Source organism: Lissotriton helveticus, chromosome 3_1 (assembly GCF_964261635.1).
Source record: "Lissotriton helveticus chromosome 3_1, aLisHel1.1, whole genome shotgun sequence".
NCBI classification, from domain to species: Eukaryota; Metazoa; Chordata; class Amphibia; order Caudata; family Salamandridae; genus Lissotriton; species Lissotriton helveticus.
This window is the reverse complement of record NC_136061.1, coordinates 1675793574-1675820754: the sequence shown is the minus strand read 5'-3', so window position 1 is coordinate 1675820754 and position 27181 is coordinate 1675793574. Positions and strand designations below refer to the sequence as shown.

The 27181-nt window shown below is 41.5% G+C and overlaps 1 protein-coding gene across 4 annotated transcripts in view; it reads right to left on the bottom strand.

The window, feature by feature from the left end:
- The window catches only part of LOC144823712 (histamine N-methyltransferase A-like), a 396640-nt gene that overhangs the window by 203438 nt on the left and 166021 nt on the right, over window positions 1–27181 (bottom strand). For all 4 annotated transcript variants that reach the window (XM_078682459.1, XM_078682462.1, XM_078682460.1 and 1 more), the window contains exon 4: window positions 7024–7131. In XM_078682459.1, coding sequence (XP_078538585.1) covers window positions 7024–7131 — 108 coding nt within the window. The remainder of the gene's footprint in view (window positions 1–7023; window positions 7132–27181) is intronic.

The following is a 27181-nucleotide window of genomic DNA, read 5'->3' as shown; positions in this document are numbered from 1 at the left end:
TTCCTTCAATAATTCCTCACAGCCTTCTGAGAAAATGGCGTAGTTGGCGTCTTCTTGCCCTGCAGTTTCACCTACCATGGTGTCTAAAGCACAATTATCTTCGTCTCTCAACAAAAGAATTAAATAGGATCCCCCTTCTCTACCCAAATCAATTTCTCCCATCTCCATATATATCATCCTGTAGCAAATATGTGCTCTAAGACCATTTGTTGAGGAAACAAATACTCATCTACAAACTCTGGATATCAAATGGTCATCTATGGATTCCCGCTTATCCTTGGTCGAACAACAAATTAGCGATGTACAGGATTCATCTTCCAGAATTACTCTTGGGGAAAGAGGTGTTGCAACTAAAAAGATCAACTGAAGCCCTTGAAAACAGAAATTGTTGCAACAATCTTTGCTTATATGGTCTTTCTGAAGGCCTGAAAGGTGAGGACCCTGTTCCTCCCACAGCTTTTGGACCTCCCCACAATGACCAAATGAATTTTTCAATGAGCACATAGACTGGGTCCACGTCTGTCATCCTAATCTGCTTCGTTTAAGCCTCATGGAGTCATTCTCTTGTTTCTGCAATTTACTGATCTTTTAAGGTCTAAATGCAGCTAAACTTAAACAGCCTATTTGGTCTGGTACAAGACTGTTTATCTCTCAAGATGTTTCAACTGTGACCGCTAAATGAAGAAAGGAATTCCTGGACCTTTGCCCTCCTCTTCGCTTTCTTGGTGCTCACTAAGGCTTATTTCATCCTTGCTTATTTAAGGTCACCTTTTTGAACAAAAACGTTTCATTTGAGGATCCTGCAGATCTTAGAAGAAGGACCAGCAATCTCCATCAAGGAAGTAGAATGAGAGTGAATGAATTTCTAACACTTGACTTTAGTAGTTTTTCTGTAACGTTAATCTTTTTTGTTTATAATGAAGCATGTTACTTTGTTTCATCACTTTTTTGTTCACATGACTTCCCCATTCCTATTACAGGTTCTTTGGAACTCATTGTGTACCTGCCTCTTATTCCCCCTCCTGTATATGTTAAATTGACGTCCAGATGTGGTGTGTTGCCCCTTGTTGGAGGTGCTGTCTTCGCATGTCTGTTGAAACTCCTCATTCTTCCTTCTGTTCCCCTGTGAAGGTACGTATTACAGTCATCAGGTTCTGACATATACTGTCTCTTCTTGTTCTTTCTTTTCTTTCGCGTTTCCTCTTTCCTCTTTAGTGTTGTTCTCCCTCACTTTTTTTTGAAGCAATGTAACTTCTTCTCTTTGTACCATCGCTCTTCTATCTCCAATGTGGTAATTTTCTATTTACATGTTTTCTTGGTATCTTTCGCTTTACCATCCCTTTCCCTTTCAATGACACCATTGTAGTTTTTATTTCTCTCCCCACCTTTTCCTTCTTACTTACATCATTACTTCACTGTTGAACGTGTTGCTCTATATATATTTTTGATATTCTACATTCAGAGTCGTTTCTTGGAATGAGAAAGGATTTATTAAACTAAACACAGATCCATGAAGGATTTAATAACCCAATCAAGACATAATTTTGTATCTCATCTTGCCTCTTATAACCCTGTTTGGCCTTTCTGCAAGAGATGCATCTCACAGAAGCAGAGGCATTAAAATTAAAAAAGAATAGGCTTGGTTTCGTTTTATTCTCCCCCACTCCCTCTAAAAAAAACAGTGTTATTATTTTGTGTAAAAAAAATTGAAATTTAAAGTTTTATCACAAGAAAGGGGGGATGGTTGTTAGCTAAATTGTTTATTAATAATATTTCTTTATTGTTTATGGCTTAACTCAACCTTATTATGCATTTTGGCCTACTGTTGCAGAAAAATCTATTCAGTTTAGAGAGGATTTCTTTATTTTAGGAGGTGATTGCAATCAGATTGTTGACCCCTTTATTGACAGCTGATCCCATGTATGCTTTATCCCTCATAAATCCCATAAATAATTTCTCAATTCCATTACCCAATCACAACTCATTGATGCATGGAGGTTATCTCACCCAGACACTATTGACGCCTCATTTTCTCTCCTCATGACACTTTTTCTCGATTAGACTATATTTTTTTTCACAATCCTTAACTCAAAATATTATCTCTACTTCAATTGAACCTATTGTCATTTCTGATCATGCTCCGGGTGTTGCTGATTTTGACATGCTCCCTCCACATCCAAGATATTCTCAATGGCGCTTTAACATTTTCCTTCTACAGGACCCACTTTTCTCTTCTTCATTTACTTCCTTTGTTGAAAAAAATGTTTGTACTGAATAACTATCCCAATCTTCCCCCCCATGTATTATGGGATTCTTTTAAAGCCACAGCTCGTGATTTTATCATAAATTAAGTCTAAAAAAATAAGAAATGATTCCTTTAACAACATAAAGCTATATTGGCAAATAATAAAGCCCTGGAACACAAACTTTACACCTCGCAGTTTGATTCTATTATCTAAGAACTTGTTTGTGCTAAATTACATCATCTATATTACTCCGTAGTAGTGCTCGCTATTATGGTGTATGTAATAAAGTAGGTAAACCTCTGGCTAACTACTACTAAAGGGTCTTTCTCTTATTGACAAACTCCTTTCCTCTTGTAATCCCCTATTTCTCTCATGGTGGGGACGGCTTGACTTCATTAAAATGATGATTAATCCTATCTTACCATATAGCTTTTCTATGGTCCCTATTCTCATTCCGTCTAGTTATTTTAAGAAGATAGACTCCATTCTCTCCAAATTCCTTTACAGAAATAAAAATCTAGAATATCCTTATCACATCTACTGAAACCAAAAGTTAAATGGGGGTTTTTCATTTTCCTGATTTTCAAATTAACCATAAATTCTTTTGCCTCCGTCAAGCTTCTAAATGGCTCCTTTCAGAATGATCTCCCTTCACGCCTCTATGCCTTGCTATTGAACATTCTTTGCTTGTGCCCTTTTCTACAAAAGAGGTACTGGCCTTTTCAGCTAAGACTATCCAAACAACACTTCCCTTATTCAAGCACACATGTTCCTTGTTGAAACAGTTAACTGAACCAAAGATTCATTTTAGAGAATCTTTTTTACGTTCACTGATGTGGCACAATTGCCTCATTGGACTTAAAATTAGACCCCTCTTTTGGAGATCCTGGAGATTGAGGGGAATAATTTGGGTTTATGACCTATTTGATGGTACAACCCCTTGTTCATTCCCTCAATTTCAATCCACTTTTAAATGTCCGCGTTCTTTTTGGCATTCATTTTCAATTCTAATGGTATTCATTCTTGACCTATATAACGCTCTCCCTTCAATTCCTCTCTCCTCTGAAGAAAATTCTGTTCTTAAAATTCTTAGTTCTTCCTAAAACCTCCTTAATTTATGAACACACCTTATCTCCTGACCCTGCTTGCCCTAAGAGTAAGGTGGAACTTACCTGGGAAGCAGAGTGTGGCTGTGAATGGAGCATCAGCTTCTGGGATAAGTTTTTAAGCCAATCACTCAAATCACTAGATCTACCTCTGTTACTCAATCTATGTCTTTCTATACCGTAGATTATATTTCACACCTATGTCTAAAGCTACTTTTTCTTACACAACTGACATTAACTGTTGAACATGCGGATCCCACGCAGCCGACCTAATGCATCTTCTTTCTTTGCCCTAATGTCATCTTTTTTGGGGGGAAAATTTGGTCCTATATTTCTCGTATATTTAATATACAATTTCCCCTTTCCAGTGTCACTCTTTTCACAGGAAGTTTATTAGGAACTCTGGATATCTCTACACATAATCATGGTTTATTTGACCTTATGCTGGCTTTGGCCTTCCAACAAATTGCACTTAATTCGAAAAACTCAACAAATTCTCCATCCAGCACTGGTGGAATAATCTGTGGGCCAGATTCACAGAATTAATTTAGGACAAAATCCTAAACTTACTACTTTTGGTATTCACAGAATGCACTGACTACTTTTAGTATTCACAGAATGGATTTACGACTACTAACTTTACGTCCGCACTCGGGCCGGAAATTCTGGCCTGGAGGTGGAGCTTCAAGCTTGGAGGCGGAGCTTCCGGCCCAGAGGTGGAGATTTCAGCCATGGCAGACAGAGCACTGTATGTTACAAAAGACTTCCTCCGTAGTTTTGGAGAACAACTTGTCAATACAGAGCATTATATAGTGCACACTTCGATTACGTACGGTAAACGGAAATAAAAAACACGCATCACAGCATGCTTTAAAACCCAAAGTGGAAGTTTGACTTAATTTGTGCCTCGTTTAGTCAATCACAGGAAAACAAAGTTCTGTCAAGTGAAGTCTTTTCGTTTTAGTGCAGAAATGTTAAGCACACATTTTTATCAAATCGAAATCCACTATAATAGCACGATAGCAGTTCATTTAAAGGAAAAATGACTCAAGGCGAATCAAAATCTTTAAAGCCTAGCCCTCTTTGAGGTATAGACACATTACTGTAATTTTGCTTGGAGTTTCTTGGTTATGTTATGTTATGGAGACTTGTAGAGCACACTGTCACCCAGGAGGGTATCCTGTCCATGACCAGGTGTGAATCAAGCCAAATATAAGGAATATTCAGACTACTAAAAAAGATAGACTTTCAGCTTCTTGCAGAATTCAAGAAGTGAGGTGGAGGCTCCTAGATGTAGTGGAAGGTCATACCACGCTTTAGGAGTGATGTTGGAAAAGGCTTGACCACCAGATCTGTTTTTTTGTATGCATGGGATATGTGCAAATATAAGTCTGGACGAACAGAGGTGTTGGGAAGGTTTGTCAAAGAAAATGCAATTGTTGAGGCATGATGGGCCAGCGTTATTTAATGCATTGAAAGTCTGGGTGAGGACTTTGAATTATGCTGGTTTGTGAACTGGGAAACAGTGGTGCTTCTTCAGGTGTGGTGTAATGTGAGTGTGGTGTAGGAGGTTGAGAGTGATTCTGGCTACTGAGGTATGAATGGTCTTCAGACTTCAGGTGAATTTTGTTATTAATGCCAACATTATGGGTGTTCCTGTAGTCCAGCTGGCTTGTGACAAGGGTTTCTGTGATGGTTTTCTGGGTGCTGATTGTTACACATGGAAATTGAATAATCACAGCTAACAAACATGTTTGGGCATTAGCAATTTTCAGGTCCAAATGTTGAGTTAAAAATTACTGAACAGACATTCTGGAGCAAGTGATTTCAGACTTAACAAAAATACTGAGGGCAAGATCAGACACTACAAATACAAAACACAAACATAAGAAAATGAAAGCCATTGCAGAGATGCATGCTGATCAATGCAAAATTCTTCTTGTGATGTAGAATATGTCTGAACCCTTAAAAAGTAAATTGACACCCCTGTTAAGCAGGAATGTACATTTCTCAAATTAATGGATTTTGTTTTTTTTCCCAGATGGCAATAATCCCAATCCTTTGCTTATAATCAGAGCTTTGAGCGCTGCAAATTGCAGCTTTCGGAATTCTCACTCTACCTCCTTTGTTTGTATGTCACATGTGGTTAATGAGTGGGGTGTTACAGACTTCTTTGCCATTTTCGTGGAATATATGCTAAGTGCATAGGAAGCCATATAGCGTGAGTGTGCAAAATAAGGCATGCCTTAACAATGGATTATTAGTGTCAAGAAATGAAGGTCACACAATTTGTTTTTGAGCTGCACGCACCCACCGCTACTTTCCTTTGATTTTATCCATCTAATCCACTTCCTTAATCTCTTTTGTCTTCTAGCATCACCTCCGTCCTTATATCCTCTAACATCTTAGAAAACATTGGCACACTATCAGTGCACCCACTGTGGGCAGACTTCTGGTGGGGAAAGGAGTCCCCATGGTCCCCATAGACGTCAACCTGCAAGTGGGTGCAGTCACTCACAGCACCTGACTGCTAGGGGAATCTCTGTCCCCTCTTTAAAATTAAAGCAGCTACCACCCACACTTCACACTGAAGAATCTCTCTTACCTGATCAACTCAGAATATATTTACTAATATTGAAAGGGTTATGGTAACAAGAGATGAGGAAACATAACTCATGTTTTATAAAAGTTAAAAATTGTTTCAGAACGCATTGCTTCAGAAAAACATACAAAACAAACAAATGATGGAGGGAGAGGTCAGGTTCGAAGTGGACTCAGCCTCCTGTCTAATGTAAATAACCAAAAAGAGTCCAGTTGTCCTTAAAGTAACAGTCCTACTGTAGATCTTAATATTAGTTCAAGGAAAACAATGAGTTTTCTTAAATAACCTTCACCCTCCAAGATGTCCCATAGTGGCATGCTTCATCATCCGGTTATTCCCCCCGCTGCGGGACGGGGTGCGCTACAGCCGACGGGAACGTTGGAGCATTTTGTAGGGTATTGACTATCGGGTGATTAAGTGATTGGTGATATGAGTGGGAGGGTCAAGTAGGTGAGTTTTTGTAAAAAAAAAATCCTGTCTACGTGGATTCTTAACTTTATTAAATACTGTTGCTGGTATTATTCAAAAAGGGGGGAAAGTGGAGACATACACTGAAATGGGTGTCTGTCTCCTGGTCTACGTGTTTCTAGCCTATCCCCTAAGGCTTTTCGTCAGAACCAGGATAAATGATCCCTTATTCCACTCCTACAGAAACCTAATAGGTCTTCCTAATTATTATTAAGGGGAAGAGAGAATATGATGAAATAATTGTTTTCATGCAAATACAATACCTAATTAGGTATATCCTTGGGTTAAGATATTGTTATCACTATAATAAAGGCCCATGAGCTCTGCACGGGAGGGAAGGGGCACTTGTAGTCAAACAGTCATCAAAGCTGCACCCTTGCCCTGCATAATCTGCCTACCTCATTGTTTTCCTTGAACTATTATTAGGACCTACAGTGGGACAGTTACTTCTACGGCAAGTGGACTCTTTTTGGTTATTTCGGAAAAACATAAACATAACTCATTATATGATTAGCTGTATTAAATACTACCTTACAATTAAATTAAGCAATGATACAAGTTTGGAAACTACATACAATATGCATGTTTCTGAATACATTACCTTGGTATTTTGAGAGATGCACAGAATTTGGTTCAACCACATGATTATTAATTTGGACTCCCGGGCACTGAGCTTGTAATATTGACAAAAGCTGTATATCCGTTTTTCCTAAGTAGAAAATATGACATTATTTAAAAAAATCAGAAAATGTAAGCATGCCATAGAATGCTTCAATCTGAAAACACTCCTTAGTAACTCCTGCATGTTTTAAGTCTGACTTGTTCGCTTCAGCCCTCTGCAAGGCCTATTTTCTATAAAATACCTACAGTGGGCTTGAGTTAGCCCCTTACATCACTATAAATCCCATCTTGTATCAGTCCAAAAGGTATAACTCTCTAAATTACTGTTATTTGTTGTTTGGTATATTATTCTGCTTCCCATGAGTTCTTACTTTGCTCTACTTGAAGTGAAATGTCTTTGGCATTTGAGGAGGTATATTTGCTGAACACAGGAACTTGAAAAACAAGCATCTCAGTTAAAAAAAAAACATATTCTACATTCCTTATTCTTGATAAAATGCTCCCAGACAATATGCATCTTAATAGTTGTGTAAATGCACTATAGTATTTTTCAAGTAGATTTTCCCAGAAGACAGTTAACAAGCGAAATAAATGCTGCATTAAGACCAACGAATATGAAAAAGTACAATCGTGTTTTTCACTTTTTCTTTGTTATGCAGTGGAACCTTCTTTGTAACAACGTTTCAATGTGGGTAATTTGATTACAATTCCTAGTCCAGGTGCATAGCTGCAGGGTAAATGCAGTGAGTTTGAAGGAAAATGTGGATGGATATTAATGAAGACTACTAATTGTGACATTATTACATTGTTCAACTTTCTGCTCACAACCTTTACTCTCTAAGGAAAACAGCCGTTGACAACTTGGGCACCTCAGTGGATCAAAGATGGTTGCAAATAGCAAGGAAATGTGTGCTTTAATTAGAGCCTCTGACCCCAGAAACAAATAGGTAGAGGCTGGAAAAACTGCAGAGAGCATATGAAGCATCTTAAAGCTCCATAAAAAGCTGGTTCCATTGATAATGCCATAACAATACTATAATCCTAAAACCTGTCAGTAAGGAAAAATTTAAATTTTGTAGTGTTACCCCGACCATGGAAGAAAAGCACAATGACAAGGGGAGCAATTTATTTTTTCTTTACAAAAAGAAATCCTGTTTCAGGATTTTCTTTTTGTAAAGAAAAAAGGAATAGGAAAATGCATTTAACTGAACCGCAGTTACAGCGGTTGCTGTCAATGCCTTTGTAAATTATCCTCTTATAAATTAGGTGGGTGGTACCTTCATTATAGGGCCGTCCCTCTAGTTTTACATCTCTCCCTTAATTTATTTAAATGAACTTTCACAGAAAAGGGCAATTCACCAAGTTGTAAATTTTTTGTATACTATGAGCAAATATCATTTGTGAGACAGGGAATTATTAATTGGGGTGGATGATAGATATGTAATAGTGTCCACTAACTTGGTAGGTCCAGTCACAAGTATACATAATTTAAACCTGAGGCCCACCCGTAGGTAGATATGGCAGAGAACAGAGAGGCTTAACTTAAGGAAAACACAAAGTATTCAGAAGTATCAGAAAAAAAAGAGTCAAATAAATTACACAATACAAATCCCAATCCAATATATCCGTATAGAGAAAAATGTAATGGACACAATTACACCAAAACAACATAAATTCAACGAGTGGACATGTCAAAATGGCCTAGGTCTTTAGCCACACTGAACTTGGGCTGTGCATGCCTGGGGTTTTTAACAGTGGACTATGGGAATAACCAGTGTCCACCACAACTAACACTAAAATCTAGTTTGAAGAATGAGACAGAGGTCTAATAAGACAAAAACAAGGTTTCTAAGCACTAGATGGGCATGCACATGAATTGATTGGGCATCCTATTTGCTCCCTTTCAAGGGCACCAGAATGTAAATTGTTGCTCAAACAGACCTCTCAGGTATGATTTGACCTTGGGGTGTCAGCAAGATGGCAGGACACCATCATTCTGCTTAGTTCAAAGGAGTAGTCTATGTCTATTCAGGGTGACCTGTCAATCACAATGAACTGTTATGTAGGTCCTGGGAAAAATTCTATACCTCAGTCACACCTCTTTTAGGATGGGCGTTTATGAAGTTTAATACAAATTTGCATATCATACATGGAAAATGTAACTTTTTAAAGTTACTTATATATAATATTTATGAGAAATCTGACAACACTTTTTAATTGGATTTTTAATCACTGTAAAAAATAGTTGTTAAATGATTTTTATTAGGTGTCCTATTCAGGGTTGGTTCCTGTGTTTGAGCATCGGGGCTTCTTCCTCCTAATTTTGCAGGCATGTGGAAGTTAATTGCTAAATTGTTAATTGCTAGTAATTGCTTTTAGCAATTAGCATCCACATGCATATCAAAATATTTCTGTGCCTCAGTGTCTGACTTTCTCTAACCCTTGCTCACTTAAGGGTCAGGCAACAAGCCAGTTTATAGTGGCGTCTGCACATGTGCCAGGTAACATTTTCCTTATTTTTTGGGCTAAGTAGGACTAAACTAGCACCAGCACAGGTTTAATGAATCGGGGAACTTGGAGGACCACCCACTGATGATGTGATCATGTATTAGAAGTAGCCCTGGGCATGTAGGGCATCAGTTATGTACTTCCCGGGGCTGCTTGTCAGTCATTGCTGAGGCTTCCTAACTATCCTACCATCTTCCAGGTTGTCACAGGTTGGGGTGGCACCAGCAAGTCTCACTGACCCCACCGCACGACGACCTGGGAAAGGGTGGATTTACACAAGGCTGCTTGAGATGTCCTCGTATCTGCCTTCTAGCAATCCTTTTTTATTATACAGTGAGCTGGCAGCAGAGCGCGAGGGCTGGGGGATGCGATACTACACTTATACATGCATGGTAAGCCTTTGTAATTTGAGAATTACTGCCATAAAATACGTGAGCTCAGGATGTGCAATGAGCAACAAGGATTGCTTTTAATACAGCACACAACCTGTTATCACATATTTCAAGGTGCTCTTATGTGCTAATGTAGTCCTTAGCACTAGAAGTTGACAAGCCAATGAATTAACAGGGAGAGCTAAATCAAAGCTAAGCCATCAACAACTCTGGCTCTAAGAACCAGTGTATGAGTTGAGTTTTGAAAATATTTGCCATGTAAATCATGCAACAATCTTCATGCTAAAATATAACATGCTGTCTTCAATATTTAAAAAAGTGCATTTCTTTAATATGCAGAAACGTTTCAACTCAGTATATCCGATTTTACTTTCCATTCAAAATTATTTATTAAAAGTAAGAGCTTTTATATCTGACCTGAGAAACATTCCTGCCCCCATTCTGATGGTGATGTTATTACTAAATAAAGAGGAAAATCAGGGATCGTGTATATGCTATTTGTGGGTTTGAGTCCTATAGATAGGCCACAATTGCACAAATGTATATCAATTTTGAAAAAAATACTCAGGGGTGAAAACCTCCCCCAGCCCCTTGGAAATGTCCTGCCGGCTCACACACTAAAATTCATTCATCGCTATTATGCACCACCACCACTCTAAAATTTCACCAGCCACCTCTGTTCCCATTCCCAAGATACAGTGTTAGTTTTTTAATCTGTACTCTGATTTTGAACATAGGACAGCTAGGACTGCCACAGTGGAAAGGCGTTTGGGCATTATCACGGTACGGTCATGCCAACATTAATTGTGCACATGTCCCACTTTTAAATACCATACACCCTACCTTGTGGGCAAAAAGGCCCTGTTAGGGGTGATTTACTAGAGGTAAAACCGCACTATGTTTTTCACTGCTGCAGTCATTCGAAAATTATAGTCATGAAGCCATGTTTTCTGTTAAGACACTAGTAGATGCCACTATTTGTGCTGCAGTTTACAGGTGACATGTAACTTATAATGTCATGGGTGTATTTCCACACCACATAATGTAGTGAGGATATGGGGTTAACTGCAGACATTGATAAGTTAGCATCAGTGAAATATATGCTTAGACACCATTCTGCCGCTTTTGCACACACCACTCTACATGGCTCTGTTCTTGTAAATACACTGCTTGCCCTTCTTCACATGAGAACTGTCTGCTTTTCACATATCTAGCTGTACACTGTGTTCAAGGTTGAATAACAATGTATGCTGTTGATTCACGTTGGTCAGTCCCACGCTTCCTTAAATTACAGATTCGGTAAATTACCGAATCTGAAATGTAGTCACCTACATCCCAAATGCCCAATACCGGTTGGTAACGGCCGAAATTCGGTAATTTCGGCCGTTACCGAGCAGTATTGGTCCACCTACATCTGGCCCTAAATCACTTAATCTCCCTGTGCCTAACAAAAAAAAAATGTATGTGTCCCTCGGTAATGAAACTGGTGCTCTTGTAAAGCGCCCTGATACCCAATGTCTTGGGTCTAGTTTGTCCTATATAAAACAACCAGGAAAATAAGATCCTAGGCAACTATAGACTCATCTCCAGCCTCTCTTGCATCAAAATAAATCAACCCATGGAATCGGCCCAAATGAGAGCATGCCTCAACTTATCTAAGGGGCAATCAGTTAAGGCTCCTGCCTCAATGTGGGACAAAAAACAACTTTTCAATGTCAGAGAAGTGCACCCCAATAATTAACAACGATAACAAAAGGGAAGCAAGATCTCCGGTTAAGTGAATCTTTCACCACATTTTAATACTTTCACTCATTAGGCGATCCTCAACTGCCTGCATTTTGGCACTTTTGTGGAACTGCCCTAATCTGCTGCACTGCGTCAAATGGAGAGGGCAGAAAGGTGCTGTATATATATCAAAATTCAGTGCATTTCTGCATTCTCCCTCCGCAACTACATTGTGTGCTCCCTAGTGCCAATGCCAGCACCCTTGCCCCATGCAGCAAGCATGCCTGCGTGTCAGCCAGATTGTTTTTGTGAAGGAAAGGACACTTTGCCACACAAAACCGGTCCTTAGAGGAATATCCTCTTTCTACAGTACACTTACAAAAAAACAGCAACAAGGAGAAATAAAGATATGACTTTTCATTGTGCCTCTATTGGGTAGGAATACAATGTTGATGATTTTCCAGGATTACCAGTCTTGATTAATCTGAAAATGCACCAAAAAGCACTGGTAGATGCAAGGGACCATGCACGCTCAACCACGTAACACCTTCTCACCATCGGAGTAATGCAAGGCAGTGACGTGTGCTGCCTTGCATTAGTCCAGATTTACCAAACAATGAAGGGCCAGGCAAGCTGGCCTTGTGTGGCAGGGTTAAATTTGACTTAAAGATTGTGTTCCCTTTTGTCACCTTGTGTGATGCAAGGGCAACACAAACCTTTAATAAAGTCGGGCCTTGAATACATGCTTTTTGTAAGGCACAATCCTAGATTGACTCCAACAAACCCATGTTTTTTCTTTGCTAAAACAAACCTGGAGCAGATGTAGAAGATACGAATATTTTTTTAATAAATCTCTAACCTTAAATTCCTAACTAAAATCTGGGATAAATGGGGGGAGACACAACTCAAACTCATTTTGGAAAACACCTAACTCAGGCTTTGATTATGCTTCCACATTCTGAATAAAGGTTAGTTTTGTCTCCTTCTCCTTCTACCTGATGTATCAGCCGACTTTCTGTGAGTGGGTATGTGTTATAGTTTGTACAGGGGGCAATTTTTGCTCAATTTCGGGCATGTTTACATTTTAATTGAGAATTGTTAAGTCACTTTTACTGTACTTTAAGCAGTGAGTTTCATAGTTTTATCCAATGTGAATGCTACAGGATTTGAACCACAACTTTATCTTAATTTGTTTTTCTGAATTTCTGATTATTTTTCTAAAGGAATATTAGCAGATAAACAGAGGTCCACAGCCAGTGTATTTGGTTCCCACTGGGGATGGCTGATGGGTTTTACGGAGGCCCTTACCTCAGATCAGTTCCTGCAACCAACCAAATGGGCATCCATTTGTCACATTGCACAGCTTTTGGTTCCATGCAGTAGGTGTTGGAAGAAAAGCTGGATTAAAACTTTCACCTAAGGTGAGTCCTAAATCCAACCAGCCATGCATCCTACCAGTCCATGCACCCAGCCACCGACCTGAAGACTTAATACCCTCTTTTTAGTTGCAATTCACAAATTCACTACTACCATTGAACTCTGGAAAATTCAGAAATTATAATGGGATGAGTTATGAGTTTGATGTCAGGACACAAGTTATGCTTTGTGTAGCAGACCATGACTCGTGCCGTCTAAGGGTTTTATTACCTTGATGTTGAACCACAACACCATCCAAACAGTTAAAGGTACATATATGCAGCACCAATCTGGACCAGGCACCTATTACTACCCTCTACTGGTTGAACTTTGCCTACATTCATGGACACATTAACCTTAAATATTACATGCTCCTGATTCCATAATGTTTGTAAAAATCTGAAAGGGAATTTGAAGATCATGGTCCAAGAAATGGTGTGCCTAAGTGTGATGTTTATAATGTGAGGCAGATGAAAAAGTAAGGGAGGCAAGGTGGCAGTCACCAGCTTTGACGAGTGAGCTCGTTGCTCCCGGGCTCCCGCACCTGATGCACTGAAGGAAGAAGGCGCGCGCTTACCGAATATCGCTGCCGGATACGTGCACCATTGCTGGGGTCCTGGCAAGCGGAGCTTCGCGGCTGCATCATTTGTGATTAAGGTTTGGTGGCTTCGTGGCGGGTTATTGTATTGCTGCAAGGAGCTGGCGGTGGAGTCGGCAGCGGTCAGCGGAAGCTGCATCCTACGGCAGGCTGTTAGAGGAAAGCACAGACAGTGGACGATGCCTCCGAAAGCCGGTAGAGCGAGACTTCGCCCTTTTGGTGATCCCGCCAGTACAGAAGCAGGCACGGTTGGAGGCAAGACTGTTTCAAATATGAATGGAAAGCTAAACAAAAAGAATATCATCACTAATGCAGGTATTGCAGGCGGCAAGAAAACCACAAAAGACTGTTCTGGTAAGCGTATTTTTCCCCTGTTTACAGTGGGGAAAGATAAAAGGAAATCAGTAAAGCTGCCCAGGTGGATAATTCTTTGCTGGAAAGTGGAGAAGGGGAGGTCTCTGACAATGTTGGGTGTCAGGATTTTATAAAGAAGTATGCTACCATTCACCATATCGGTTTGGGGGATAATGACATAAATTTTACCCTGGCATCTGGTAGTGGTGATGTTGAACCAACCGGAGGAACTCTATGCTCAAACGTTCCCCAGATTCCACCATTAGACTCACTCTCTACTGAAACGGTATTAAGCAATGGCGAGTCAGAGATGAGTTTCACCCACGGTGCCAAGGTTAATACCCAAAATTGATAGTAGGAAAATTATAAAGGATGTCGACTCTGGGGAAAACCTTTATTCACTCTCAGACCATTCAGATGCTTCCATTAAAGACTTGGAGGCAAGTGTGCAGATTCAGGCTGCTCTGCATGATGATGGGATGAGTGATCATAGCAGCATGGTCCCAGAGGACACGGGAGGGGATTCATTGTACGGTAGTCCTCAGACAATTCGCAAGAACCCTGATAACAGCTGCAATAATTCACAATAGGATTATTCCTTCTCCACAGAGGTAAATATCGGCACTAGGCCGGGCGATAACCTGGACATACCGAAAGCTAAATTAGAAGAACCACCAGAGGAGGTCTTGTTGGCTTTGTTATACCAAACCATTATGACCCATAGAGAGGAGACGCGGGCAGAGAGTCTAAGGGCACAAAACTCCTGCTGTAAATTGCAAAATTCAGTGAGTCACATTGCCAAAACCTACTCGGAGTTTACCACAAGGTTCAGTGAGGCAGAAGCTTGCAATTCTTGCCTTGTAGATGAATTGGCAGCACAAAAGGCTTGGACTGACACTGCGAACCATGAAATATGATCCCCAGTGGAAACTTGTCAACTTAGAGAATCGATCTCGCTGAAACAACTTAAGAGTCCTCCAAATTCCAGAGGGCATAGAAGGGCAGGACCCACTCAAGTTTATTATTGAACTGTTTACACAAGCATTCACTGAACCAACCCAATGGGATTGGCAGAGAGAAGTTGAGAGGGCACATCCCTTTCCGTTCTCCATACGCTCTCGACCTGGTCAAACAGCAGACAGGCCTAGAGCTATCCTGATATCTCTAAATGACGTTTTGGCCCGGTAAGCTGTATTTGAGTTAGCACGCCCTGACAGAAAAAGAGCTGGGAAAGGGTTGGAGTTCTTTGTTAGGCCAGATTATTGTCATCAGACGGTCGAGAAACGCTGGCAAGATCGTCAGCTTATTCCATCATTTCAGGCCAAAGGGACCCACGCCTTTTTATTAAACCCAGCCAAGTTAAAAATTCTTTATAAAGAACCTACTTGGTTTTTTACTTCGGAGATATTAGCTAAGGAGTTTTTACACTCTCTTTGAAGAACCAAAGCTTCTTAATTTCATAGGAGGAGTTATTGCTCTGGGCTATGTTTAAATTCATATTAGGCTCTGTTAGATTTGTTGAGATGAGTAATGTGGTGATTTGTAAAATCTGTTAGCTATTGAGTGAATAGGGCCGCTATCTGCATTCTTATAGTTTCTTCCTTCTCATCCCTTTTTTTAAAAACTTTTTCTGGGTTATATCCTATGACACCATATGAGTACTATTTTTTTAGGTATTTTTTAGCGAAAGAGATAAAAGAATATCAATGTTTTTCATGTTTTGTGGTGATATTCTAGAGTGTAGTTGAGGCTCATCTTTTGCATATGGGGTGTCAGATAGGTGTGGGAGATCCCGTTCAGGGGTGGGAGCTCATCATCCATAGGACCATCAGTCGTAAAGCCTTATTGAAGGGGTGGGGTGGGTTTGGGTGGGTGCAGGGGGATTGTTTGGTAGAGGGGGAAGGGGAGAGTGGGGATAAAAAAATAAAATAATACACAGCAATGATTATGTTTTGTGCGATTTGAGAGTTTTGAGAACCCGTTTTCTTTCTAGGACTGAGCAGATGCCAATATATATATATTAAATTTATGGTTAAACTAGGTCTTCGAGTTTGTAGATTAAATGTATGTGGGTTAAACAATTACAATACAAGGCGAAGAGTGACCACAGAGTTACCTGTGATTCAGACGGATTTAGTGTGTCTGCAGGAGACACATATATCATATCATGATGGTCCTGTCAGAACTGGGCTATGTAGTTTTCGAAGCAATCACCTATGACTAGGGGGGTAGCAATATTAGCTAGATCAGCAATTCAAACAGGTCGTATATCAGTTGACGTACAGGGATGTGGGGCTATTTTGGAATGTGCCTTGAGGGGAGTAAAATTTACCCTAAGTACAGTATACCGCTCCAACCTAGATGAGGCCCCCGTTCTTGAATACCTAACTGGGGAGCTTTCTTTAAGGCCGGCTCCATTATTGCTATGTGGCGATTTTAACATCAATTTGAGCTATATAGATTTTTAATTCCGGGGTCAGAACTATAAAGGTAGGAAGCCTAGAGTTTCTAAAGTCCTACATCATCTTTTAGCTGATCCTGGCCTGATGGACGTCTGGAGCAATTTACATTTGCAAGACCCAGGGTATACGTGTCACTCATACCCATATAACAAGCTAGTACGTCTTGACTATTTTTTTGTATCTCCTTTATTATTTGCAAGATTAAAAATACGTGTGTACCCAAGGATCACATTGGACCATGCACCGGTAGTATTGGATACTCCGGCACTGGATACGTGTTTAGCCCCAAGAAACTTTACTTTTGATAGAAAACATTTTGCTGGACAATGTTTTTCTTGAGCGTAAATAAAGATTTTTTTAAATTAGTCGATATTCTACGGTAAGGGGGGTTGTCTGGGACACATTCAAAGCCGGATTTAGAGGAGAAGTTATGAGTTATAGATTATATAAACAAAACCAGGCCAAACTAGTATTTCAGGAGTTATATAACGAACTTAAAATAGCTGAAGAGACGTTGGCAGGTGGGATAGCAGCGGGTAATAATATTGTATCTCTACAAACTAATTTGGCTAAATGTAAAGCTAAAATAAATATGTTATGGAGCAAAGAAATTGCTTTAAAATACCAAACTCATAAAAAAGATTGCTATGAGTATGGGGAGGGCACCAGGAAATGTTTAGCTCAGAAGCTACGAATGAGGGAGGCTGGACAAAGAATTACTGCAGTGAAAAATGCCTCAGGGGACATAGTTTGCGACCCTCATGAAATCCTTAAGGTTTTCTTCAACTTATATAGAACTGTATACATTGCAAGATACTGGGCGGCATCCTTTGGATTTAGGGCTTCTTTCTTTACTGTGGGAAAAATTGGATCAGGCGGAAGCTGAGATGCTGGATGGCCCTATTACTTTAGATGAATTAGAGCAGGCCATTCACAGCTTGGTAACTTGAAAAGCCGCAGGCCCGGACAAACTTCTGTTGGAAATGTATAGGATCTATTTTCAAGACCTTCAAATAGATTTGCTTGTGGTTCTTCAAGCAGCACAAATTGGGGAGGCACTGCGTTCTTGGGATGAGGCAAGCATTATTATATTTAAAAAGAAAGGTAAACCATCTGATTTACCAGGGTCTTACCATCCAATTTCTCTTTCCAACTGTGATGGCAAAATGTATGCAAAAATTCATGCAAAACGGTTGGCGAAAGTTATTTCTCCCCTGCTCTCTCTAAGGCACCACGGTTCTATACTCGCAAGGGGCGCTTTAAATCACATCAGTAGAGTAGTGACCTTGTTTGAAATAGTACAGGTAGAGGCTAGGTATTTAGGATTGATCCTCCTCGATGCAGAAAAAGCATTTGGCCATGTCTCGGGGGATTTCATTTGGGGAGGCTTACAGCAAATGGTGTTTGGTCAGGGATACATTCAAGCTCCTCAGGCCCTATATCATCCTCCCACAATCAAAATATGCTCAATAAGGGCAAGCATACTCATATTACTGACAGGAGAGGAAATTAACAATATGGCAAAGGCCCCCCTCAATCTATCAGATGGTTTTGGGCTCGGAGGTGAATAGCTGTTTCTTTAAGATAATTGACGGTAGCTATTATTAAAGAACCCGCTTTAAAGTTTTGGGAGCAGTTTTTAATCTTTGGAATACAGCTCGAATATGCTTACAGCTTATAGCTTGGCAGCTAGCTGGAGGTCGAAAGGAATTACTCAAATTGGCTATTTTTATCAGGCAGACAGGGTCTACTGCACATTTCAAGGCTTGGCGGATAAATATCAACTACCCAAAACCCCATTTTTAAAATTTCTACAGATAAGGGACTTTTTAGGCAAACACCCAATCAGGCTGACTTCATATAAGATTGTAGAAGCTATTAGGCATCATGAAAACTTTGGTTCTGTTTATAAAATATTATTAGCTGTTAGATGACTTACAGAAGTACAACTCTAAATGAGGAAGCTCGTTGGGAAATCAGTTGGTTTCCTTAGAGAAATCGATTGATATTGCCAGGAGAATTTTGTTGGCAGCCAATTAAAAAACCCAGCACTATAAAACACTATTTAACCTGTACCATACTCCTGCTAAGATGATGAAATGGGGTAATCATAATGATGGGAAATGTTTTCGGTGTGGTGCAGATAATGCCGATATTCTTAACATATTTTATCTATGTTTCTATCTGACTATCTGACTCCCCTGGTCAGATGTATAGAAAGATTTTTGTCAGAGATTACTGGAGTACCTATTAAAATTTCAATGTCCATGATGCTGTTAGGGATAAGGGAGGAGCAGCATCAAGGGATGCCAATGTACAATCTAATATTCATAGCCACCGCTGTGGCACGGATATCTATAGCCTCCTTCTGGTTACAGCAGGAGGTTCCATCCTTTGAAATGTGGCAGGGCACATTTTGTAACATATTTAGCCTTTATTCTGTTAAAGGGGCTAGAAAAAGAAAGGTTGGACTCTGTGTGGGGGGCAATGATTGATTTTATGGTGGATTAATATTAATGTATATAGGGAAGGAGCTGTAAATTATTATTTTTTTGTTCTTGTGTTTTCTTTTCTCTTTGCAGAATTAATTGGTAATTTGCAGGATGGGTACCCCCAAGTGCAGCCCCCCTGGGGGTCCGCAACAGGCCCCCAAAGAAAACACTGCATGCCTTTCGCCATGCAAAGGTATGGGCCCACCATCATCATAATATGGATGGCGTTGTCTACAAGGCCCTGCCACCATATGATGGGCCTTTTACGCCCCGTAGGAAAACTGGTGGATGGTCTTTCCATCTGCCTTGGTCCCCACCACCATCATAATATTGCGGGGGGAATGTTCGGGGGGCGGACTAGAATGGTGGCTCGCCATTGCAATACGGGCAGTGGTGTTCCGCCCGCCATCCTAATGGACCCCAAAGTGTCTATTTGTATTTTGACACTGTGGGTTTTTTAATATATATATATATATATATATATATATATATATATATATATATATATATATATATATATATATATATATATATATATATATATATATATATTACCTAGTTATCGTTAGGACCTAGTTTCCATTGGAAATCCCCAACATTCTATTTGGAATAACCTTGGCGCCGGTGGACGAATCTTCGTGAATTTGTCCAAGAAAATGGCCTGCTCCGCTCCGCTCCTTCCCTGAATGCCACTGATGTGGCCACGCCCACCTGGGCGGGAGCAACACTTGAAATAATTGCTGTGATCCTGGTAATGCACTTTGCCCGCAGCCCCTGAGGAAGTGGTTTCCTACCATGAAACGCGTTGGGCTTCATTTTTTGCTGAACACTGCAGGTCGCCTGAACATTGTTTTCCACGAACCAATAAAGATGGCTTATAATGTACCTACCTGCGTGGGCTTCCTTTCAAACAGGCATCTTCTGTGTTGGATGTTACTGCGGCCCCGCCTGAGTCGCGGGGAATGCTCCACTGCACCCAGTGCAGTTCCGCTGCAGCGCCACACTGTGCTGTAGCATTGGAACAGGTTCGTCGCCAGTCGTGGAATATACAAGCATGACAGACAGCCACAGTGAACATCAAACCCACTTGGGATTTTAATTTGCAGTCAGCTGGGATTATACGGCCAAATCACCGTGATTATCATCACTGAGACTCCTAAGACCATAATGCCACTGATGTGGCCACGCCCACCTGGGCGGGAGCAACACTTGAAATAATTGCCGTGATCCTGGTAATGCACTTTGCCCGCAGCCCCTGAGGAAGTGGTTTCCTACCATGAAACGCGTTGGGCTTCATTTTTTGCTGAACACTGCAGGTCGCCTGAACATTGTTTTCCAAGAACCAATAAAGATGGCTTATAATGTACCTACCTGCGTGGGCTTCCTTTCAAACAGGCAACTTCTGTGTTGGATGTTACTGCGGCCCCGCCTGAGTCGCGAGGAATGCTCCACTGCACCCAGTGCAGTTCCGCTGCAGCGCCACACTGTGCTGTAGCATTGGAACAGGTTCGTCGCCAGTCGTGGAATATACAAGCATGACAGACAGCCACAGTGAACATCAAACCCACTTGAGATTTTAATTTGCAGTCAGCTGGGATTATACGGCCAAATCACCGTGATTATCATCACTGAGACTCCTAAGACCACAATGCCACTGATGTGGCCACGCCCACCTGGGCGGGAGCAACACTTGAAATAATTGCCGTGATCCTGGTAATGCACTTTGCCCGCAGCCCCTGAGGAAGTGGTTTCCTACCATGAAACGCGTTGGGCTTCATTTTTTGCTGAACACTGCAGGTCGCCTGAACATTGTTTTCCACGAACCAATAAAGATGGCTTATAATGTACCTACCTGCGTGGGCTTCCTTTCAAACAGGCAACTTCTGTGTTGGATGTTACTGCGGCCCCGCCTGAGTCGCGAGGAATGCTCCACTGCACCCAGTGCAGTTCCGCTGCAGCGCCACACTGTGCTGTAGCATTGGAACAGGTTCGTCGCCAGTCGTGGAATATACAAGCATGGCAGACAGCCACAGTGAACATCAAACCCACTTGGGATTTTAATTTGCAGTCAGCTGGGATTATACGGCCAATTCACCGTGATTATCATCACTGAGACTCCTAAGACCACAATGCCACTGATGTGGCCACGCCCACCTGGGCGGGAGCAACACTTGAAATAATTGCCGTGATCCTGGTAATGCACTTTGCCCGCAGCCCCTGAGGAAGTGGTTTCCTACCATGAAACGCGTTGGGCTTCATTTTTTGCTGAACACTGCAGGTCGCCTGAACATTGTTTTCCACGAACCAATAAAGATGGCTTATAATGTACCTACCTGCGTGGGCTTCCTTTCAAACAGGCAACTTCTGTGTTGGATGTTACTGCGGCCCCGCCTGAGTCGCGAGGAATGCTCCACTGCACCCAGTGCAGTTCCGCTGCAGCGCCACACTGTGCTGTAGCATTGGAACAGGTTCGTCGCCAGTCGTGGAATATACAAGCATGACAGACAGCCACAGTGAACATCAAACCCACTTGGGATTTTAATTTGCAGTCAGCTGGGATTATACGGCCAAATCACCGTGATTATCATCACTGAGACTCCTAAGACCATAATGCCACTGATGTGGCCACGCCCACCTGGGCGGGAGCAACACTTGAAATAATTGCCGTGATCCTGGTAATGCACTTTGCCCGCAGCCCCTGAGGAAGTGGTTTCCTACCATGAAACGCGTTGGGCTTCATTTTTTGCTGAACACTGCAGGTCGCCTGAACATTGTTTTCCACGAACCAATAAAGATGGCTTATAATGTACCTACCTGCGTGGGCTTCCTTTCAAACAGGCAACTTCTGTGTTGGATGTTACTGCGGCCCCGCCTGAGTCGCGAGGAATGCTCCACTGCACCCAGTGCAGTTCCGCTGCAGCGCCACACTGTGCTGTAGCATTGGAACAGGTTCGTCGCCAGTCGTGGAATATACAAGCATGACAGACAGCCACAGTGAACATCAAACCCACTTGGGATTTTAATTTGCAGTCAGCTGGGATTATACGGCCAAATCACCGTGATTATCATCACTGAGACTCCTAAGACCATAATGCCACTGATGTGGCCACGCCCACCTGGGCGGGAGCAACACTTGAAATAATTGCCGTGATCCTGGTAATGCACTTTGCCCGCAGCCCCTGAGGAAGTGGTTTCCTACCATGAAACGCGTTGGGCTTCATTTTTTGCTGAACACTGCAGGTCGCCTGAACATTGTTTTCCACGAACCAATAAAGATGGCTTATAATGTACCTACCTGCGTGGGCTTCCTTTCAAACAGGCAACTTCTGTGTTGGATGTTACTGCGGCCCCGCCTGAGTCGCGAGGAATGCTCCACTGCACCCAGTGCAGTTCCACTGCAGCGCCACACTGTGCTGTAGCATTGGAACAGGTTCGTCACCAGTCGTGGAATATACAAGCATGACAGACAGCCACAGTGAACATCAAACCCACTTGGGATTTTAATTTGCAGTCAGCTGGGATTATACGGCCAAATCACCGTGATTATCATCACTGAGACTCCTAAGACCATAATGCCACTGATGTGGCCACGCCCACCTGGGCGGGAGCAACACTTGAAATAATTGCCGTGATCCTGGTAATGCACTTTGCCCGCTGCCCCTGAGGAAGTGGTTTCCTACCATGAAACGCGTTGGGCTTCATTTTTTGCTGAACACTGCAGGTCGCCTGAACATTGTTTTCCACGAACCAATAAAGATGGCTTATAATGTACCTACCTGCGTGGGCTTCCTTTCAAACAGGCAACTTCTGTGTTGGATGTTACTGCGGCCCCGCCTGAGTCGCGAGGAATGCTCCACTGCACCCAGTGCAGTTCCGCTGCAGCGCCACACTGTGCTGTAGCATTGGAACAGGTTCGTCGCCAGTCGCGGAATATACAAGCATGACAGACAGCCACAGTGAACATCAAACCCACTTGGGATTTTAATTTGCAGTCAGCTGGGATTATACGGCCAAATCACCGTGATTATCATCACTGAGACTCCTAAGACCATAATGCCACTGATGTGGCCACGCCCACCTGGGCGGGAGCAACACTTGAAATAATTGCCGTGATCCTGGTAATGCACTTTGCCCGCAGCCCCTGAGGAAGTGGTTTCCTACCATGAAACGCGTTGGGCTTCATTTTTTGCTGAACACTGCAGGTCGCCTGAACATTGTTTTCCACGAACCAATAAAGATGGCTTATAATGTACCTACCTGTGTGGGCTTCCTTTCAAACAGGCAACTTCTGTGTTGGATGTTACTGCGGCCCCGCCTGAGTCGCGAGGAATGCTCCACTGCACCCAGTGCAGTTCCGCTGCAGCGCCACACTGTGCTGTAGCATTGGAACAGGTTCGTCGCCAGTCGTGGAATATACAAGCATGACAGACAGCCACAGTGAACATCAAACCCACTTGGGATTTTAATTTGCAGTCAGCTGGGATTATACGGCCAAATCACCGTGATTATCATCACTGAGACTCCTAAGACCATAATGCCACTGATGTGGCCACGCCCACCTGGGCGGGAGCAACACTTGAAATAATTGCCGTGATCCTGGTAATGCACTTTGCCCGCAGCCCCTGAGGAAGTGGTTTCCTACCATGAAACGCGTTGGGCTTCATTTTTTGCTGAACACTGCAGGTCGCCTGAACATTGTTTTCCACGAACCAATAAAGATGGCTTATAATGTACCTACCTGCGTGGGCTTCCTTTCAAACAGGCAACTTCTGTGTTGGATATATATATATATATATATAAAAAAAAAAAAAATATATATATATATATATATATATATATATATATATATTACCTAGTTATCGTTAGGACCTAGTTTCCATTGGAAATCCCCAACATTCTATTTGGAATAACCTTGGCGCCGGTGGACGAATCTTCGTGAATTTGTCCAAGAAAATGGCCTGCTCCGCTCCGCTCCTTCCCTGAAAGTTTGGCGGTGAGAAAAAAGGGGGGTCCCAAAACGTGTTTTCCTCATGCAATTTTCCATAGGACCTTTAGCCAGGGCTACAGACCGAACGGCTGAACGGAATTACACCAAATTTGGCAAAAAGGTAGAGTTCTGTTCGCAGATCACGCTTTTTGTTGAATGGTGTAAATCCGATCAGTAGTTCCTGAGAAAATCATAAGTAAAATCATAAGTATATCTATAGAAGCTTACCGTACTCTGTACTGTACTCTGTACCTTCCCGAGCACGAGCTGCATGGTCATTGGCTGTCAACTGTCTGTCAACACTCCAAACCAGGAAGTGTACTGGAGGTTCATGGTGGGTTAGTTGGCTCCCAGGGACCCCAGGTATCCAAGTGGAATTAGTTCCTCTTCTGCAAACGCGCCAGGGAGCTGCGTTGCAGCGAGGTGTAAAAAGGGGCGTGGCCTCATTACACCTCTCTGCAAGACAGCCCCCTGGCGCATATTGGAGGTTTGTGGTGGGCTAGTTGGCCCCCAGGAACCTCCAGTATGCAAGGGGAATTAGTTCCCCCTCTGCAAACGCGCCAGGGGGCTGTGTTGCAGAGAGGTGTAATTATGCCACGCCCCTTTTGGCCCCCGGGACCCCCAGTATGCAAAGGGGACTTAATCCCCCAACTTAGAACATGCTACAGGGGCGTTTGCACAGTGGTGAAGGTAGGGGGCGGGGCTTGAGGCGATGTGAGTGCAAACATGCCCTGTGGCGCATTTTAAGTTGGGGAATTAATTCCTCTTCAATCAAGAGGTCCACTAGGGGGCAACTAGTCCAACAGGTATCTCCAGTAAGCACCACTGAGCTGTGTTGCAGAGTGTTGTAAAAAGGGGGCGTGCCCTCTTAACACCTCTCTGCAACACAGCTCCCTGGCACATACTGGAAGTACCTGGTGGGCCAGTTGGCTCACAGGAGACCTCAGGATTGAAGAGGAAAAAATTCCTCAACCTAAAACGCACCACAGGGCGTGTCTGCACACATGTTACCTCAGGCCCCGCCCCCTTCCTTCACTATTGAGCAATATATTCCTGTAAAATCAGCCGAACTACGAATTCTGATTTACTCACCTGTTATCACAAGAGACGTCAGTGCTGCATCTTTGAGCGCACTACTGATCCTGAAAAGTAATTCTAATTGTAGTTACAGTAACATGAATTTCCTTCCATAGGCTAACATTGACTGGTTTCACTTGGAAATTCTTCTAAGTGTGGAGTTTTGGAACTTTAAAAAATTCCTCAAAAATCAGCCGAACTACGAATTCCAATTTACACACCTATTATCAGGAGAGACCTCAGTGCTGCATCTTTCAGCCCACTACTGATCCTGAAAAGTAATTCTAACCATACTTACAGTAACTCGAATTAATACATTTTAAAATTATCATTTACAAAACCTTAGAAATTCACTGAAAAAACCATAGGTTTCACAAATGTTATAGTTAGCTGGACATTTCACTCATACAAAACCATTGAAATTCCCCCGTTATAGTTAGTTCAGCTAACTATAATTCACGAGCCCGCAATGCACTGCTGATGACGTTACATATTACATCACTCATGACATGGTCAGTGACATCACTCATGACATCTCAAATGACAGCACTGATGACATCATCCAGTGAATGTGTATCTGTCTGAAAAATAAATATTTTTTATATGTGTATATCTAAAGGTCGATGGAAGAATAAATGAATGAAAAAGTATCTAAATGGATGTTTTTTTTAATTGATTGCATAACTGACTTATTAAGTGTATCTTAGTGAATACATGTATTAGCGAGTAATGTTTAAATATTTAATTATCTGTATCAGTGTCTCACTTTGTGTATAAGTGGCTGCATGGATTGGTGAGTAGCTACATGAGTGTGTATATGGGTTATTAGTTTGTTTTTTGAGTATCAGTATGAGTGTCTGTATGGTTCCATGGGGGTTATTACTTAACGTATAGATGCATGAATGAGTGACTCACTGTTTGTATGTGTTTTGAAGACAGCATGTGTCCAGGACTGTATAGGTGGATGAGTGTGTGTATGGGTGTGTTAGTGAGTGAATGACTGTCTCAATAGTATCTTTATGAGTAACTACATATGTTTTAACCTAGTATATGTGAGTATTGATGTATATAAGTGATTATATGTGAGACTGAGAGATTGGACGAGTTAGTTTCTGTATAAATAAGTATGTGTTTCTATAAGTCATTGTTTAAGAGAATAACTGTGTGTACGTTTCTTTAAAAGTAAGTGTAGTGGTGTGTGTATAGCTGTATATGCAAATAAATGGAAGTTTATTTGCATGTGTGAGAATGTATGTGAGTAACTCAATGGATGAGTGTCGGTGTGTAACAGGATGTATAGGTGTATGAGTACATATGATGAGTGACTACATGTATGAGTGACTATATAGAACTGTTGGTGAATAAGTGGATGTGTATGTAGATGGTGGAATTACTGAATAGTTTGTTGTAAATGGTATTGGTATGTCCATTTTTTTAAAAACTTTAGTTTCTATTTTTGAATGTGTGTATTAAACGTTATATTACGCTGAGAGAAGGTCTGCCACTCTTTCACAAGGATGATCTCATCAGTGATGTCATTTGAGATGTCATCAGTGATGTCATAAGTGATGTCACTGACCATGTCATGAGTGATGTAAACTGTGATGTCATCAGCAGTGCATTGCGGGTGCCCGAGTTATAGTTAGCTGAACTAACTATAATGTGGGATTTTCAAAGGTTTTGTATGAGTGGAATGTCCAGCTAACTATAACATGGGTGAAACCTATGGTTTTTTCAGTTAATATATATATATATATATATATATATATATATATATATATTTTATTCACAAAATGGGCAGCACAACCGGATACTTTTTAAGAAGCTTTATTGCTTTTCACACAACACCCCACCGACGCGTTTCAGCCTCACGGCTTTTCTCACGGTCAGTAAGTCCTTTCTTACTTTCCAGTTATATACTGCCCCAACCTAGCCTTCAGGTGGCATTGTGGGATACGTAGTTTTTTACTGAAAGTATCAAAAACGATTAAAATACATTGGAAAAAGGACAAGTGTGTAACAGAATATGTTTGTTCAGTACAAAACATAAACTAGTGCTATATTAAACTTGGCTTAAGCTGGCAAAATAATGCTCAAAAATATAATTATAAATCAGTAATCAGGGTA